The sequence below is a fragment of the Cyclopterus lumpus genome, chromosome 15, assembly GCF_009769545.1.
Source record: "Cyclopterus lumpus isolate fCycLum1 chromosome 15, fCycLum1.pri, whole genome shotgun sequence".
Lineage (NCBI taxonomy): Eukaryota > Metazoa > Chordata > Actinopteri > Perciformes > Cyclopteridae > Cyclopterus > Cyclopterus lumpus.
Genome location: NC_046980.1, coordinates 16,774,427 through 16,792,242, shown reverse-complemented (window position 1 = coordinate 16,792,242; position 17,816 = coordinate 16,774,427). Strand labels below are relative to the sequence as shown.

General features: G+C 45.2%; 1 protein-coding gene across 1 annotated transcript in view; it reads left to right on the top strand.

The window, feature by feature from the left end:
- The window catches only part of LOC117743886 (striatin-like), a 29,885-nt gene continuing 12,069 nt past the window's right edge, over window positions 1-17,816 (top strand). Inside the window, 2 exon segments of the mRNA XM_034551824.1 lie at window positions 1-340; window positions 14,713-14,816. Of these exon segments, the coding sequence (XP_034407715.1) occupies window positions 128-340; window positions 14,713-14,816 (317 nt within the window). The 5' untranslated portion in view covers window positions 1-127.

Below are 17,816 nucleotides of genomic sequence, written 5' to 3'. Positions count from 1 at the left end.
TGTCAGAAAGTGAGTTCATTCCCTCGAGCCGAGGAAACAGAGCAGGCGACAGGCTTTTGCTCTTCCGTTGATATCTAGCGCCACAAATCAGCGAGACGACGGACAGACCTTTACACCGAGCCCGGCCATGGACGAGCAGGCGGGGCCCGGCGTGTTCTTCAACAACAACAACAACTCCGTTTTAACCGACGGTGGGAAGGGACCGCTGCCCGATGGCGACGCCGGGGAGGCGGCTCGAGCGCAGTACAGTATCCCGGGGATCCTGCACTTCCTGCAGCACGAATGGGCCCGTTTCGAAGTGGAGCGAGCACAATGGGAGGTGGAGCGGGCCGAATTACAGGTGAAAAGCACCACCTTTTACACACACACGGTCGTGTATTAGTGGCACCAGCGGGGCACAGAGTTTCTTCTTTCTGGTTTATCGGGTTGAGTTTCTGTTTGATTGTTCTGGTTACTATGCTAGCTTGTTAGCTTTAGCAGAGATGCTAAAGGAGCTGCAGCCCCCCCCCCACACACACCCCACACCCCCAACCCGATTGCACGACGACTGTTTGCGACCTCTTCACTGTGACTGAAACCACCACTTGCTTCCTTTGGGACTTCGAGGACAGGCGTTGGAGTAACGTTAGGCTTACAGTATACAAGGGGTGGGGGGCTAACTTTAGCTATATTTACTTGCAAAGTAATGAATGTGTAACGTCAGTGATAAAACCTGCCTACTTATAGCTAACTAAACGTATTGCACCCCGCCTTGGTTTGTATTGCATTTGACCTTTTAAGCCTAGAAAAGGAAGAAAAGGAAGAAAAGTGCTCCGGTCTCTTGAGAGCTGTCAGCACACGCACGCACACACTCACACACACGCACGCACGCACACACAGCTTACGATCAGACGGTCAAGTCAGGATCTTAAGCTAGCTGCCTTGCTTCCGCCACTTTTAAGGGGAAAATATAAAATGCTGTCGTATCTGTCTTTTGATAAAGGCCACGGTGCTTTTAATAATGTTGAACCTTACTCAATGGTTAAGCCACTCAATAATTCAGTTATTTACAAGATAAAAGAAGGCTGTAGAGTTTTTTTTTTTCCTGCTGTGAACCAGACTAATGGGACACACACGGGGACACTTAATGTTTAGTTTGCTTTAATGAGAATAAAATGTCTTGCAAATACCAAAATTCACTCTGAAATCTTAGTTTTGTTGTGTTTTCTTGTCCGACCACACTTCTAACTTCTTCTTTTTCCTTGTTTGATTCCACTGTTTGGACGTACAGTGTGCTGTAACAGCCATCTTAACATAGTATTGGCTGGCAGTAATGTTTACAAGATGTTCTATAACTGAAACTATCACCACCAGCCTACGTGATTGACTTTTTAGACTTTATGTATCTACAGTTGGGGAAAATGACTTTTGACACCATGTGTCAACATTCCTATCCAGCATTTGAGAAGACATTATTCAAGCTTTATATTGTTTACGTTCAGTCTCTGGCCAACGTTTGGAAGAAACATTTTTTTCTTTTTCATTTCCATCATTTTGACCTAGTTGTGATGGAGTCAACACTGACTTTTTGGGTCTGGCAGCAGACGGAATGACCTCGGCTAACAAAGAGACAAGAGACAAGAGGGAGACACCGCTTTGTTTTTAGATCGGTGACGTACACCCTGCTTAGTGTATCAGGGGTTTGACTCATCTGGCCTGTGTATCAAGCTTCCTGTCTGCTGCCATGAAGCAAGCTTTTCAGCCAAGCAGCAGCAACTGCGGCAAAGCGCAGTGAGGTTGCTAAATGTTTTATTGGGTGGTTTGTTTGTGGCGGTAAAACGGTGCGCGCTCAATTTGAGTTCTTGTTTTTGTCGCTTCTCACCTTAAATGTGAGGCTGGGTAATGTTTTGAACATGATTTAACCGGCAGTGTTCAATAGAACGTATGGCTTTTTTGCAATTTTATTCTACTCTGTCGCACAATACCTATCTGAATAGACATTTCAAGAATGAATTCTCTATTTAGTCAACTGTGATCAGTTACTGTGGTCTCTCTTCTGTAACCTGGTTGTGTCCTTGAGAGATGTGTCCATATTGCAAACAGTACTTTAACCCACAGAAGGTATTGGTGGATTAACCTTCAGTGACGGGACCACAGTGAGGAAGATGAGGTAGAGATGGAAAGTAATTTAGCTGAACCTGAATAGACTCGTATAAATAATGAAAAGTTGTGGTCGGCAGAGAGCCTTAATGGAAGACACCATGCAGCATCTACTGTACCGTATGTTCTTTTTGGTCCACTTCATCCTCCTGCAACATGCTGCTGCTTCAAGTGCTCGTCCCCATCACTCTTTATGTTTTAATCACAGAACTAAAGTGGACCTGTTATCTTGCATGTTTTAAGAATGCTACATACAAGGTTTCAGAGCTAAGACCATTAAGAATGTACATAAAGCAATTTCACAACCCACTGAATACTCTCCTCCCAGAATTTTTTTTTATTGTTGTTGGTTGAATAGGCTTTGAATGGAAGACAGTTGAAGCTGTGTCTTACATTGCTGTCTGGGAGGAAGACTAAAAACCAGGGCTTGAAGGAATGTCGTCCAGCCAGCCTGTTAGGTCATGCTCAGAGCCACTCCTCTCTGGACTGAAACTGTACTGTACATTAGAGCTGCAACGGTTTTATTGATTAGTTGTCAACTGTAAAATTTACTGCACAACTACTTTAACAATGAATCGGTTTGAGTTGTTTTTCTGGTTTCTTTAACCCTCTATAGCGGAATAACTTTGAGCTATAGACAAAACAAGACATTTGTGGAAGTCATCTTTGAGAAACAGTGATAACACATTTGTCACCATGTTCTGACATTTTATAGATCAAACACTAATCAATTAATCAAGTAAAAATAATCGGAAATGACTAATTGTTTGTTGCAGATCTACTGTACATGTCCAACTTCCCCTGCTACTGTGCTGTGTCTGTGTAATGCATAGGCTGCTGTTATACATGATTAAACTCTAGCTGAGTGGTCATTGATAATCAATTGAATAACTCGTTCAAGCGGATTTGCTTAGCTAGTGATGGGTTACAATTCCAGTCAGTATCGAGTATGTTATCTTGGTAGTGAAAGTGACTACAGATGCCACTAATGATAATTTCATTATCAGTTAATCAATGTATTCTTCTTTAAATAGTGAAAATGGCATCATTAACTTGAAATGTGTTTTTGTTGTTTTTGCAATATTCTATTGTCCAAATTATTTCAAGCTAATTGTAGTTAACAGTGGGAGACCATGTATTGAACTGACATTGTCAACAGTTTACCAATCAGAAACATATTCTTATTACCGTTCAGATCTTTCAAAAAAAGCAGCTTGATTTTGTTAGTCAGATGGCAAAAAAGACTATACTATCTTGTTATATGCTCTCAGATTGAAGAAAGTCTGTGTTACAAAAAGGTGTTTCTAATGAAGCGCTTGCAAAAACAAGTCATGTTTTGTACATGGAAAAGAAAACGTTGTACAATAGTTCAACCAGACTTACAATTGAAAGAGACAAAGATCCCTCTGAACAGTTCAACAGGAATAGAAGAAATCAGCAATTGCAGGTCAAATAAATTGGGAGCTTAGCCTCAAATTGTGTGCAGATGTATATATGAACAGGTATATGAACACAATATCTATATCAAGCTGGAATTAACAGGCATGTTGCTTTAGCAAAGCTCTGCTTCAAACTTCTTCAACATAGAAATAGTGTTGGTCCAGGGTTAGAATTATTGGAACTGGATCTCAGATTACTAGCTGGACATACTATAAAATGACTACAGAGAATATTTAAACCCAATTGCACCATTGAGGTTTTATAATGATCAAGGATCACTTGTGCTTTTCTGGACTGGAAAGCAAATTCAACATTGATGTATTCCGTATTCTCCCCTATCATGCAACACTATTAGGACATCGACTAAAAGGATGTTTGGTGTTGGCTGTTTAAAAGAAAATTGTATCTCTATTAAAATAGCTGTTATTGAATGAAAGCATGAAAAACATCAATCTAACACTGACTCCAAACTTTTGAATGGTATTGTGATATTGATTTGATTGTTATCCCCCGGCTGTACTGATTAGCACAGATCTTTTCCAGGCCAGATGAGGTTGAGTCGGGTTACGCCCTGTGCAGGCAAGGCGGGGCTCCAGTATGCCTCATCAGCCCTCCAGTTATGGGGAAATCCCTGCTCCATAGGATATCTCTGTGCCAGAAGTATCTGTCAGCAGCCATAATTTGACACCAGGAGAAGGTTGAAGGTGACTCGGGGTGTGCTCTGGCTCTATGTGGGTGCAGACTGAAAAGTGGGCCCACTTATCTTCTCTGGATGGAAGCGGCTCTTGTATTTCGAAAGGAAAGGCTTTCAACATGAACAGGATTATTATGTGGCTGCTCTTATTCTGTGACTTGTCTTCCTGTTGGAGGGGACTGCAGATAACTGTGGAGCAGCCTAGAATTAGCCTGCCTCAGTTTGACGACTTATTACTGTGATCTCATGTTTACTTTGACTAATGACAAAGCCTTAGGCGTATTTAGCTCAATGGTGTGGCAATACAATGGACCAAACCAATGCTCAAACATACACACAGAAATTCAGAAATGGGTGTCACCGTCGTTCCTAAGTCGATACTATGTCCACCCCAGAGCTGCAGTTATTTTTGCTTGCCCTCCCAGTATCCGCCTCAGAGTGGGGAAGTACAAAAAGAGTACATGCTTTCTCGCCAAGTATATACCATTTTCTCGATGTTGTTTCTCTTAGGTACCGACAAAGAAGCTTGCGGCTCCGCGAGTTATAAAATTGACCAGTTCACGTAGAAGCTCATGCTTCTCAGTCACAGGTTCACGACAGACCCCGCTCACTGCAGTTACTGTATATTCACCAGACGCCCCACAAAGACAGTCATTGTAGTGTCTTAAAAATATTCCCTGTGGAGACAATAGTGAGTAGTTTTAAAAGAGTTTGTGTTTTCCTGTGACAGAGCCTGAAGGGAGCCTTGTTGGTGAACTAAAGCATGGTCCTAAGAGCTTTGCTCTACTGTCCCTGTTGGACTCGCCCCAGAGCCTTTCTCTGTGCTGTCGAGGGGCCTGTTAATTTCCCTCTTCTTCCTCCATTCACACTTACAGCCTTCATCTGTCTACGTGGGTGTGCGGGATGGCTGCCTGGTTGTGCCACAAAGTCGCCTTCCTCCCCCATTTTTACAGTAGATCCGAGGTCGCCAGTCTGTCAGAGTTGTAAATTGGTCTTCTCACCAGTTCAAATTGCTTCTCTCAAAGTGTTGTGGTGATGATATTGTTGTGTTCCCCCATTTCGATGGCACAACAGTGTTTTACCTCTAAAGTAAATGGTTAGAGCAATATTTTGTTCATACTCTAGATACATCTAAGTCTACAGATTGTAAGTATGTCGAGGAGCTTTGTGGATCTGATTTATTTTATTTTTTTATGGATCCTAACCCGTTATAACTGGATACAGCTGGAGGCCTTTTTCTTTTCATTTGGAAAACCCATATACCAGTGCCACACTTATTTACAGTAATGCAGTACTGGCCCAAGTTAAATAATTATATTGCACCTTGGAGCACAATAGAGCACCTCACTAGCTCTATGTGAAATGCTTGCCCTCATAAATATTTATAATTAATATATATAATATACCCTGCCCTCGATGGACTGGCGGCCTGTCCAGGGTGTCCCCTGCCTTCGCCCTATGTCAGCTGGGATAGGCTCCAGCGCCCCCGCGACCCTAATGAGGATAAGCGGTATTGAAAATGGATGGATGGATATATAATATAATTTACTGTCTTAATAAATTATTCAAATGCACATTGTTTCTGATGGCCAGTATCTGAACAGATGAAATTCCAGAAATGTAATAAATAAATATATATATATATATATATATATATATATATATATATATATATATATATATATAAATAAATATAATTTTCCCCATTTCTATACTTCCTCGCTCTACAGTGCGTCCTTTACACTCTAGATTGTGAAGCTGTTGTAGATATTGTTTTCATCGTGGTTCTGCCAGGACCACACCTTACAGTCACACAAGCTATTTGTCCGAGAAAATGCTGATGCTGAAAGATTTAGCTCTTTGCCTGCATACAGTATGTGAGCGTGTGCACGTGCTCTCTGGGCCTTATCTAATATTTATGCAGCAACATGGGATGCAGCACCCTTGTCCTCAAGAGGTCCAACATACAGCCTTTTGTTTGCACCCCCTGTAAGGTAGCACTGCATTGTCAACTTGACGGGAAAGCGTTAACTGAACCTCAAGTGGAAACTCGCGATGAGATGAAAATAACAAATCTGTGTCTCTGTGAAGGTTTAGACAAGAGAGAAGGTTTTGACAGAGCATTCTCTGGCAGTGTCTGGATTTTCTTTTGTTTGATGGGTTTTGTACAAGAGGTGAAAAGGCCCTGTTTGGCTCATTCCAAGATAACTGAGCAGAAATCTTTATTGAATTAGCTTACTGGCTTACCCTGACCCTCAGAGCAATCCTGAATCTGAGGGGTGTGGATCGATGTGCAGCGTCTGCGTATAAGCTCCGCCCCTCGGTGAAACACTGGAATCTTCATCAGAGAGGGGGGAGAAACAGGCGTGACAGTAAATGACAGCAAAACGCAGTTCACTGAGCTCAAATGAAACCAAACTCCCGATCCTGTTCTGTCACTGTATTTTCCACACCTGTTGTAAAGATCAAGTAGAGTAAATGTAACCTTTTTGAAGTGATGAGTACATACATGTATCAGTAGTTCTTACTTGAATAGAGCTGGTTCAGCCTTAAAGAGGTTATGTTGATCTGTGTTGAAGAACGGCCGAGTACTCCAAAGCGCCTCTGTCTTGCTTCAGTTGTTTTTCTGCTTTTTTTCTCTTGCTACTAGTGTAATGGCATGTGTGGAATGTACTTGGCTAGTCATCAGGTCAGCCATCATGGTGCTCACTGGTTTGCAGTCACAGAGAGTAAATGCGATGTTCACTGAAAGAAAGGTTGTTTGCATTATACTTTGTGTGTGTGTGTGTGTGTGTGTGTGTGTGTGTGTGTGTGTGTGTGTGTGTGTGTGTGTGTGTGTGTGTGTGTGTGTGTGTGTGTGTGTGTGTGTGTGTGTGTGTGTGTGTGTGTGTGTGTGTGTGTGTGTGTGTGTGTGTGTGTGTGTGTGTGTGTGTGTGTGTGTGTGTGTGTGTGTGTGTGTGTGTGTGTGTGTGTGTGTGTGTGTGTGTGTGTGTGTGTGTGTGTGTGTGTGTGTGTGTGTGTGTGTGTGTGTGTGTGTGTGTGTGTGTGTTTTCTGTTACAAATGGAGTGAGTTCAGTCTGGCTGCTGAGATGGATTGTTCACTCTGTCCAGATTAAATGGCCTCATTACGATGACTGCAGAAGAAGTCTTGAAGGAAACATGTCTGTAATTCACAAATCTCATTATAATGGAGGGGATATTCTTTATTACCATCATATGTTCATTGACTGAAAATTAAGTTGAAAAGAAGATAAAGGATTTGTTGGCAATGTGTGCTTACTAAAGCTCATGCCAGCCACAAAGCTGATGAGTACGGAAGCGTTATAACATCTACAAGTTAGTTTTTTTTGTATGATTGTTTTGACCACAGGTGACATCATATAAAGTTGGCTAACGTAGCTGTATGGTCGGTCGACTCGTATAAGTTAGTAAGTTAATGTTGCAGTAGCTAACGCAGCTATTTCATTAGAATGAAATGTCATGAATAAATGTGACTGAATGTAACATAAATAAAACTTCACGTCCGTGAACATGACTTTTGCCAGGGTCACTTCCGATCTGCATCTGCATCTGCATTGGTGGGTGTTTAACCGTGAAGGCAACATCTCCCATTACTTCATAACATCTGTCTTTCGTTATTGTTTTGATTGAGAGACCCATGTGAGGACTCTAAGGGGAAATAACAGTTTTCCTGCTCAGGTTTACTTTGGTAGTGAAAAAGCCAGATGAGACAAATTTACCTCTTCAAATGTGTCTCAAATTGTGATTAAGTAGGACTGGCAGCTGCTCCATTTTATCTTGTTTTACTGATTTGATTAAGAGTAGAAAGCTGATAACCAAACTAGGATGGACTTTATGCCAAGCAGAAGGTACTGTGCCCATGGCTGGTGTTTATTTGCCTTTCTCTTGTGCCTCCTTTTCCTGTCTCCGCCGCGCTCTAGATGGATGGCCTGTTCTACATGTCTCTTACTCAGACAGACTAAGGAGCCCTTATTCTGTTGCCCAATAATGCAGGCAGTGTGAAGCCGGGAATTAAACGCTTCCTCTGTGTCTTTATGGCCCGAGTTGACTCATTGCATTCCTCCCAAGGTTAATGTTTGACGGAGGAGAGATTCACAGAGCGGCACTCTTCTCTGTCTCTGGCACCGCGGGGCGCCAGGCGTCCCCGGGCCAGCGCTTCATGTGGATGTGAATGCTCACTCGTTATATCGTTCATTGCAGATGTATATTTTCACCCAAAGTGAAAGGAGTCAATGTGTGCAATATCGTGTTTCTCTCCGTGAGGTTATGCATCAAGTGCATCCGAATTAACAGCCTGTTCTTGGATATAACATTTTTGAGGTAGGGCTTTATTGTTTGCCGCCGATTGATGAAATACGTGAAATCGTGGTACTTTCTAATGATAGTTTATGCTTTTTTTTGCCTCTACTCTGTGTTTGAGACGGACAGCTCGACTGTGTTCAGCTGGACATCAAGAGACTTTTAATGGAAAATAGCTCTGCAATTAGCCAAATTAGGTATTTGTAGGTTCTGCAGTCCAGTTGCATGTCGTACAGTTTCAACGCCCCGAGGCAGTGGTCCTCACTGATATTTGGATTGAAGCCACTTTTGAAGCTAGTTATTTTTGGAGCCATACAGTCAGGCCCAATCCAAACAGTGATCATTTTCCATATGCAGTATTTTCCTAATGCCTTATTTGTGCCCCTGTATGTGCCTCGTCTCCCATCCTGCCAAAGACGACACAAAGTGAAGTGGGGTCTGCTTTTTTCAATGTAATAAAGTTCATCACCTTTTCCCTCTGCCACGTCCCAAAACCTTCTTTTTAATCCAGCTACAAATCAATAGTTCTTTTCATCTTATTGAAAATGAATGCATTACTCCTTCTGGTATTTTCTTTATTAGTTGTCTGACCTGCTCCTGTATGTTATGGTTACTGAGCCTGTAAATGCACCTCTTCGTGAAGTTAAACCTTGTTTTGCCTTTCTTTCTTGTTTCTGCTTCCTGTTTTAATGCTGAATGATAATGGCTCAAGAATGTTGAATGTGAATGCACACTAAGCGTTGTTAATGTCGTTGTCAATCTCGACTGCGTTAGTATAGATCTAGCTAAGGGGGAATGCACACAAGATGGGGCCAGTAAGAAATGTGAGACTTTACAGACGTAATTGGGAGAATGATGCATGTGCTGTGCTGACCCACCTTCCAAGAGCATCAATTGTTGGCATCTGCTAGCATGTGACCGGTGCCAAATTCCCTCAGTGCTGCTTACAATGACAAGCTGAGAACCAGCAGCCTAAATCCTGAGGGCACTGTAGCGGGCAGGTTGTGATGAGTTCCTCTGCGGAGAACTGTGGATGTAAAATGCTGTTAATACGAGGCAGATTGAAGCGCTGTCATGACTCATTACTGCAGGCAGAAGCAGCGCCACTTGCTATCTGTGTGAAACTGTGATCCGGCCCACTCAAACTCGCACCATCCTCTGCATGCAGAGTGACATACAGGGAATTAAGTCAATATTCATTCCTTTTTAAAGAAGTTACCGTGTGGTTTTAGAATTTGAATCATTCCCAAGAGAAAATTTGAATTCTCTTGTTGAAGCTTTCGACAAATGAAATCTGTTTTTTTCACCCTTGTTTGCAATGGATCTCCCCTGTGATGCGGACGCTCTAGTGTGCTTATTGTTTACTCCGTTTCTGACTATTTCTTTTTGCCATTTGTGTTTATCCAAAATACGTTTCAACATTGCACTTCAATAATTCTTCTCCTCACTACAGAGTGGCACTTAGATCCACCTTTTATGCTTATTGTGTTGCTGGTGAAAGTCAACAACTGAAATGGACTCCAGCGGAGAGAGTCCTTTTAATGAAGTGGCGAAACAACAGAGTCCTTATCCTCCTTTCTGTGAACAGTGCAGCCTTTAAACTTTAGCTTCCTCTTGAGCTGTCTGGCAGTCTTCATCTTGATGTAACCCCTAAAATACTGGATCGACTTTGTGGACAGATTTAGTCGTGTTTGTTTTGAGCTTTTCTCTGCTCCTCAGACTACCTGGGGGAAGACAAACCTCATAATGATGCAATGCACTCTAAGAAAAATAGAAAGCTTTAACAACAACAACAACACTTTTTTTTGTTGTGTAACTTTTAGTTAACTACTGAGTGATTCATCCATCCATCCATTATCACCCGCTTATCCGTGGTCGAGTCGCGGTGGCAGCAGGTTCAGCAGGCCGACCCAGGCTTCCCTCTCACCCGCAACACTTTCCAGCTCATTCTGGGGGATCCCGAGGCGATCCAAGGCCAGCCGGGAGATATAATCCCTCCAGCTTGTCCTCGGTCTTCCCCGGGGCCTCCTACCAGTTGGACGTGCCCGGAAAACCTCTAATGGGAGGCGAGGCGTCCAGGAGGCATCCTGACTAGATGCCCGAACCACCTCAGCTGACTCCTTTCGACACGAAGGAGCAGCGACTCGACTCCAAGCTCCCCCCTGATGTCAGAGCTCCTTACCCTATCTCTAAGGCTGAGCCCGGCCACCCTACGGAGGAAGCTCATTTCGGCCGCTTGTATCCGAGATCTCGTTCTTTCGGTCACGACCCAGAGTTCGTGACCATAGGTGAGGGTTGGAACGTAGACCGACCAGTAAATGGAGAGCTTTGCCTTCCGGCTCAGCTCCCTCTTCACCAAGACGGACCGGTACAGCGCCTGTTTTACTGCTGCAGCCGCACCGATCCGCCTGTCGATCTCCCGCTCCACCTTACCCTTACTCGTGAACAAGACCCCGAGATACTTGAACTCCTTCGCTTGGGGTAGGCAGTTTGCCCCCACCTGGAGGGAGCAATCCGCCGGTTTCCGGCAGAGCACCATGGCCTCAGATTTGGAGGTGCTAACTCTCATCCCTGCCGCTTCGCACTCGGCTGCAAAACGCCCCAGTGAATGCTGGAGGTCACGGTCCGAGGAGGCAAACAGGACCACATCATCCGCGAACAGCAGTGAGGCGATCCCGAGACTCCCGAACCGGATCCTCTCCGCCCCCTGGCTGCGCCTAGATATCCTGTCCATGAAGGTCACAAACAGGACCGGTGATAAAGGGCAGCCCTGGCGGAGGCCAACACCCACCGGGAACGTGTCTGACTTACTACCGAGGAGACAAACACAGCTCCTACTGCAGGCGTACAGAGACCGGATGGCCCGTGCCAACGGGTCCGCCACCCCATACTCCCGCAGCACCCCCCACAAAAACCCCAGAGGGACCCGGTCGAAAGCCTTCTCCAGGTCTACAAAGCACATGTAAACTGGTTGGGCAAACTCCCAGGACCCCTCCAGTAATCTTGCGAGGGTAAAGAGCTGGTCCACTGTTCCACGACCGGGACGGAATCCGCACTGTTCGTCTTGAATCCGAGGTTCGACAAGCGGTCGGAGCCTCCTCTCCAGCACCCTGGCATAAGCTTTTCCCGGGAGGCTGAGTAGTGTGATACCACGATAGTTCGAACACACTCTCCGGTCCCCCTTCTTGAAGATGGGAACCACCACCCCGGTCTGCCAGTCCATGGGCACTGTTCCCGACCCCCATGCGACACTGAAAAGGCGTGTCAACCAAGACAGCCCAACAATGTCCAGCGCTTTCAGCATCTCAGGGCGGATCTCATCCACCCCTGGCGCCTTGCCACCAAGGAGCTTTTTGACTACCTTAGTGACCTCTGACAGGGATATGGGTGAAACCACCCCAAAGTCTTCCGGCGCTGCCCCCTCTCCGGGGGACATGTTGGCCGGGTTTAGGAGTTCCTCAAAGTGCTCTTTCCACCGCCCGACGGTGCCCAGTCCGGGTCAGCAGTTTCCCCCCCCCCCTGCTGAGAACAGCCTGGGGTAGACCCTGCTTTCCCTTCCTGAGCCGTCGGATGGTTTGCCAGAACTTCCTTGAGGCCAACCGAAAGTCCTTCTCCATGGCCTCCCCGAAATCCTCCAATGCCCGAGTTTTAGCCCCCGCGACCATCGCAGCTGCAGCCCTTCTGGCCCGCCGGTACCCGTCAGCTGCTTCAGGAGACCCCTGGGCCAGCCAGGCCCGAAAGGCCTCCTTCTTCAGTTTGACGGCTTCCCTCACCCCCGGTGTCCACCACCGGGTTCTCGGGTTGCCGCCACGACAGGCACCGATGACCTTCCGGCCACAGCCCCGAGCAGCTGCGTCCACAATAGAGGCTTTGAACAAGGTCCACTCGGATTCCATGTCCCCAGCCTCCCTCGGGATTTGTGAGAAGTTCTTCCGGAGGTGGGAGTTGAAGACCTCCCAGACAGAATCCTCTGCCAGACGTTCCCAGTTCACCCTCACTACACGTTTGGGCTTGCCAGGTCTTTCTAGCCGACTCCCCCGCCATCTGATCCAACTCACCACCAGGTGGTGATCAGTTGACAGCTCTGCTCCTCTCTTCACCCGAGACATACGGCCGCAGATCGGATGATACGATTACAAAGTCGATCATTGATCTCCGGCCTAAGGTGTTCTGGTACCAGGTACACTTATGAGCCACCTTATGTTCGAACATGGTGTTCGTTATGGACAAACTGTGGCTAGCACAGAAGTCCAACAACAAAACACCATTCGGGTTCAGATCGGGCAAGCCGTTCCTCCCAATCACGCCCCGCCAGGTTTCTCTCATTGCCCACGTGAGCGTTGAAGTCTCCCAGGAGAACTATGGAGTCGGCAGGCGGCGCCCTTTCCAGGACCCCTCCCACCGACTCCAAGAAGGCCGGATACTCCGAAATGCTGTTCGGTGCATAAGCACAAACAACAGTCAGAGCCTTACTCCCCGTAGGCGCAGGGAGGCGACCCTCTCGTTCCCCGGGGAAAACTCCAACACAGCGGCGCTCAGCCGGGGGCTCGTGAGTATCCCCACTCCCGCCCGGCGCCTCTCACCCTGGGCAACTCCAGAAAAGGACAAAGTCCAACCCTTCTCCAGGAGCTTGGTTCCAGAGCCCATGCTGTACGTGGAGGTGAACCCAACTATATCTAGCTGGTACCGCTCCACCTCCTGCACCAGCTCCGGCTGTTTCCCCACTAGTGAGGTGACGTTCCACGTCCCTAGAGCTAGTCTATGCCGCCGGCGATCGGCCCGCCCAGGTCTCCCGCCTGGCCCGCCGCCCGGTCTACATAGCACCCGACCCCGATAATTCTCCCTGCGGGTGGTGGGTCCACAGGGTGACTGCTGCTCCATGGTGTTTTTTCGGGCTAAGCCCGACCGGGCCCCATGGGCGAAAGCCCGGCCACCAGACGCTCGCCGACGAGCTCCCCTCCTGGGTCTGGCTCCGGGAGGGTGCCCCGGTTTCCCTTGTCCGGGCAAGGTAGCTTCAGACTGTGGGCTGCTATTCATCAGGGTTTATTGAACCGCTCTTAGTCTGGGCTCTCCCCGAGACCTGTTTGCCTTGGGAGACCCTACCAGGGGCTGATGCCCCGGACAACATAGCTCCCAGGATCACTGAGCCACTCAAACTCCTCCACCACGTTACGGTGGCGATTCAACAACAACACTTTTTTTTTTTGTTGTGTAACTTTTAGTTAACTACTGAGTGATTCATTATTTTCTTAATTATTTAGGAGTTTTTTTAGGTGTGTGTGTGTGTGTGTGTGTGTGTGTGTGTGTGTGTGTGTGTGTGTGTGTGTGTGTGTGTGTGTGTGTGTGTGTGTGTGTGTGTGTGTGTGTGTGTGTGTGTGTGTGTGTGTGTGTGTGTGTGTGTGTGTGTGTGTGTGTGTGTGTGTGTGTGTGTGTGTGTGTGTGTCTCACAGGCTCAAGAATCTGAACCAAATTGAATTGTGAAATTGCCAAAGATTCCTAACACTAGATAAAGTAGTCATGGTCCAGTATCTGTCATAATGCTTGTGACTAAATATATTGTGATGGTTACAATGGCACCTTGTCAGGACCTGCTGTAAGATGATGATGAGCTGCAGTTTCACGCAATCATGATCTGCTCTCTTTTGATTTATCTGATGACTGCAAGTTCGCTGTGAGCTAGCCTCTATGTGTGCGTGCACACACACAGTGTGGTACCCACAGCAATCCAATGTAATGTAGTGCTGACTCAGACTGAGTGCGTCAACAGCTGCTGCCTGTTACTGAAGAGAGAGAAAGTGGTGTGCAGAGGGACAGGATTTTAGAGGGGAGGGGCGATTGTTGGTGTGTGGGAGAGTGAGTAGGTTAGATTAAAATAGAATGGTACAGATTGGCTTTTATTCCCCATCCTGCCACGCATATTGATTTGACATCATCCTATTTCAGTCTTGACAGAAGTAGTGCTTCTCAGATGCTGCCTCGTGGAGGTTGTGTTTGAAGTCAAGTCTTTGTTCCTAGCTAATTCATATCTAAGATGCCAAAACACTGGAAACTTGTCTCTATTTATAAAAGTAACTACTACTGTAAAATGTGACCTGAAAATCCTATTTTTGTGTTTTCAGGCCCAGATCGCCTTCCTGCAGGGGGAGAGGAAAGGCCAGGAGAACTTGAAGAAAGACCTTGTGAGGAGGATCAAAATGCTGGAGTACGCTCTGAAGCAAGAGAGGTGAGTTCCATGCCTCCCACTGCTGCGTCAGCCCACCCACAATATACACAAATACCTCAGCTGTCCTGCAAGAACTGCGGTATTTCCATGTTTTCCACGCTCCTAAAAATACATTCCTGCTTCTGAGAAATGTGGGAAAGGAGAACTGTGTGAGATTCTCACTGTTCTACAAATCAACATCTGCTGCACCTGCACACAGACCCTAGCACATTCCAGTGCGCAGCTCGCTGCACATCTTTTGATAATGTGTAAAAGGTTTGCTAGCGGTTTAAAAAATGTTCCAGCGTCCTCTTGTTTATATTCTATGCGCATCGGTCTGATGTCTCCGCTGGTGTCAGCAGAAGCAGTATTGGAGTGAGAGTGACAGAGATCCCCCCCCCCTCCAGTTCAGCTGGTGTGATGTCTCTGGACAAGAGCATGTGTTGGACTGAAGGCTTTGTTTGCTGTTGGATGCTGACTACTCGAGGAAAGGAGGAGAGAGGAATTCTCTCACCACCCACGACGAGGTCACCGTCGCAGCTTTCTCTCTCCAGTAAAGCTGAAGAATGACATTGTTCTCACGCTCGTGTGCATTAGCCTGTCACGTCGCACAAAAGGTCCCCACGGTAGCTGCGGTGATACCCTTTGCATTTCGGTCCTCCTTGACTAGAGCTAGTCTATGCCGCCGGCGATCGGCGGCATAGACTAGCTGCACTTGACTGCACCCTGTTACAGAGGTATATTGGTGGTTTCAACACGTCTCTATTAATAATAATAATAATAATAAGCCACCAAGTTTGTCATGCGAACTCCAAAAGCAGTGGACCAACCAAAACTGAAGAAAAGAATCATCCTCGTTTATTTTGGATGCATATTCAGCATTTATGAAGAGTGTTTCTATCAGTATATCCTGTGGTCAGCTCAGTAAAATGTAAAAAAAGTTAATTACAAGCTTGCTCATAACTTTGTAGTTTTGGCCATCATTCCCATCGATGATAACACTTAGCTACTGTAAAGAAAATCCATTGATTTGATTATTCTAATTTATTTGGAACAAAAGCAGAAGGCAAATGGTGAAATATGATCAGGGCTCAAGAAGACGGCTCGCCCGCTTGCTATCAAATGTAGCAAATCAACTGCACAATTGGGCAAGAGGTAAAAAAAGCTTTACAAAGCTGATGATGGAAGTAGCTAAAGAGTGCGCCATCTTGTATATATATTTTTTTTCACTTTACAGCACCTTTTTGTTTTTTAAATGTGCTCTTTAGATAAGCTAAACATGAAACATCTGCAAGCTTGCTTCCTCGACGTCTCTGTTGAGAACTGAGGTACTAGCACCTGGTGGCCAAAATGGTAAAGACAAAATGTATAAGCTAAAATGCAAGCGAGCATTTCGATTATCTTGGAAACAGTTGGGTTAGGTGCCGTTTGAGAGGATGTAGTCGAAACTCCAACTATTAATAATATAAACTGGCACAGATTGCTGCATGCTTGAGAGCAAGGCAGATACAAAAAAGACAATTTACTTTTAGTTTCTTGATAACTGCTATTAAATAAAACTATTTGTTTCGGAGCAAGTAACTGACTTTGGGCAATTAGCTGTCCGACCCACTTGCCCAACTGGGAAAGATAAAAAGATAAAGAAATCATTATTCATGAACCCTGGAGCTGTAGCTCACAATTTGGCCGCGCCCTTGCATGTGTGATTTCCAGTAATAGTGTCTCTGCGTCGCCAGACCCTCAACAACAACAAAGAGGAAGTACTTAACTGTGTTGTGGCCGACTGTGGAAGTCTCTGGTTTTGTTCGACTTTGAGCTGGGAATGTTTGGCGTTCTATGAATGCAAAATAACGCATTGTTTTCACGAGTGAACAAAGTCCTTGGTGGATAAATGGAGGTTACAAATGTAAAGGTGGAAAGTGAGATGGGTAACACATGAAACTATTGTTTGTAGGTGTGTAATTTGAACTGCGAGCTACGAGATGTTTCTGGCTATTACAAGCCTGAACACCACTGAGGTAGACGGGGGTCGAGGTGCGTCTGTGCTCCGCTCCTCCAGTCGGCTCAGGGGTTAGTTACATTTTGACGACCTGTGCTCTGTGAGGAACATCATCATCATCATTAGGGTTGTAAGTATGGAATTGGCCTCTGGCTGTTTGTCGTGTATGTTTATCGACTTTTCTCCAGTCAAATCAGTGCAGTCTGTGCCTCAGGAGCAACACTTATGCCAGAATGACTACCACTTCCCCTCGGTTGCTAAGCAACAGGTCATGTCTCCGAGGGTATCTGAAATGGCTTTTTGAATGTAGGATGTTCCCAATTTAAAATGAATTTGATTTGGATGGGGGTTGCTTCCTCTGGATCACGGCGGGGGAAGTGTGAATGAAAAGGTGTGAGCACTCTCCTTCTATTGATACTTTACCACTGAAGTGGAAGACATCTCAGTATTATTGTGACAATATTTTGTCTAATTCTTTTACACCTTTTAGGTCTAATATTTGAGTAACAATCCCATTTGTGTTTTACATTTGTAAAGAGTCTGATGATAAAAATGTATTGCATGAACATCAATTTAATTATATATGTGATTGTGCACACGCGTGTAAAAACAGCTGAAACAATAAGTCGATTAACTAATAGACAAATTAACTGTTCAAGTCATTTCTTATGCAAAGAAATTACCTAAAATTCACTTCTGTGAATATTTGATGTTTTTTTTTTTTTGTCTTCTCTGATAGTTGTAGAGTTTTAATGGTTCTTTATATATACTTGCACATGTAAATAGGAAAGTCCATGTTTTAAATTAATACATAAGAAAGACATGATAATCAATAAGGGATATTATGAAGAATATTCTGAAGGAATGTGTTTGGGAAACATGGGAGAAAAGTCACTGTATAAGTATGTTACTGTAAACGTGTAATCACTGAATAAGTATTATTGTAACTGTATGCTGATTGTTTTATGGTTATCATAACTATAAAGATGACTTGGGTATGAATGGAATGTATTGATCCAAGG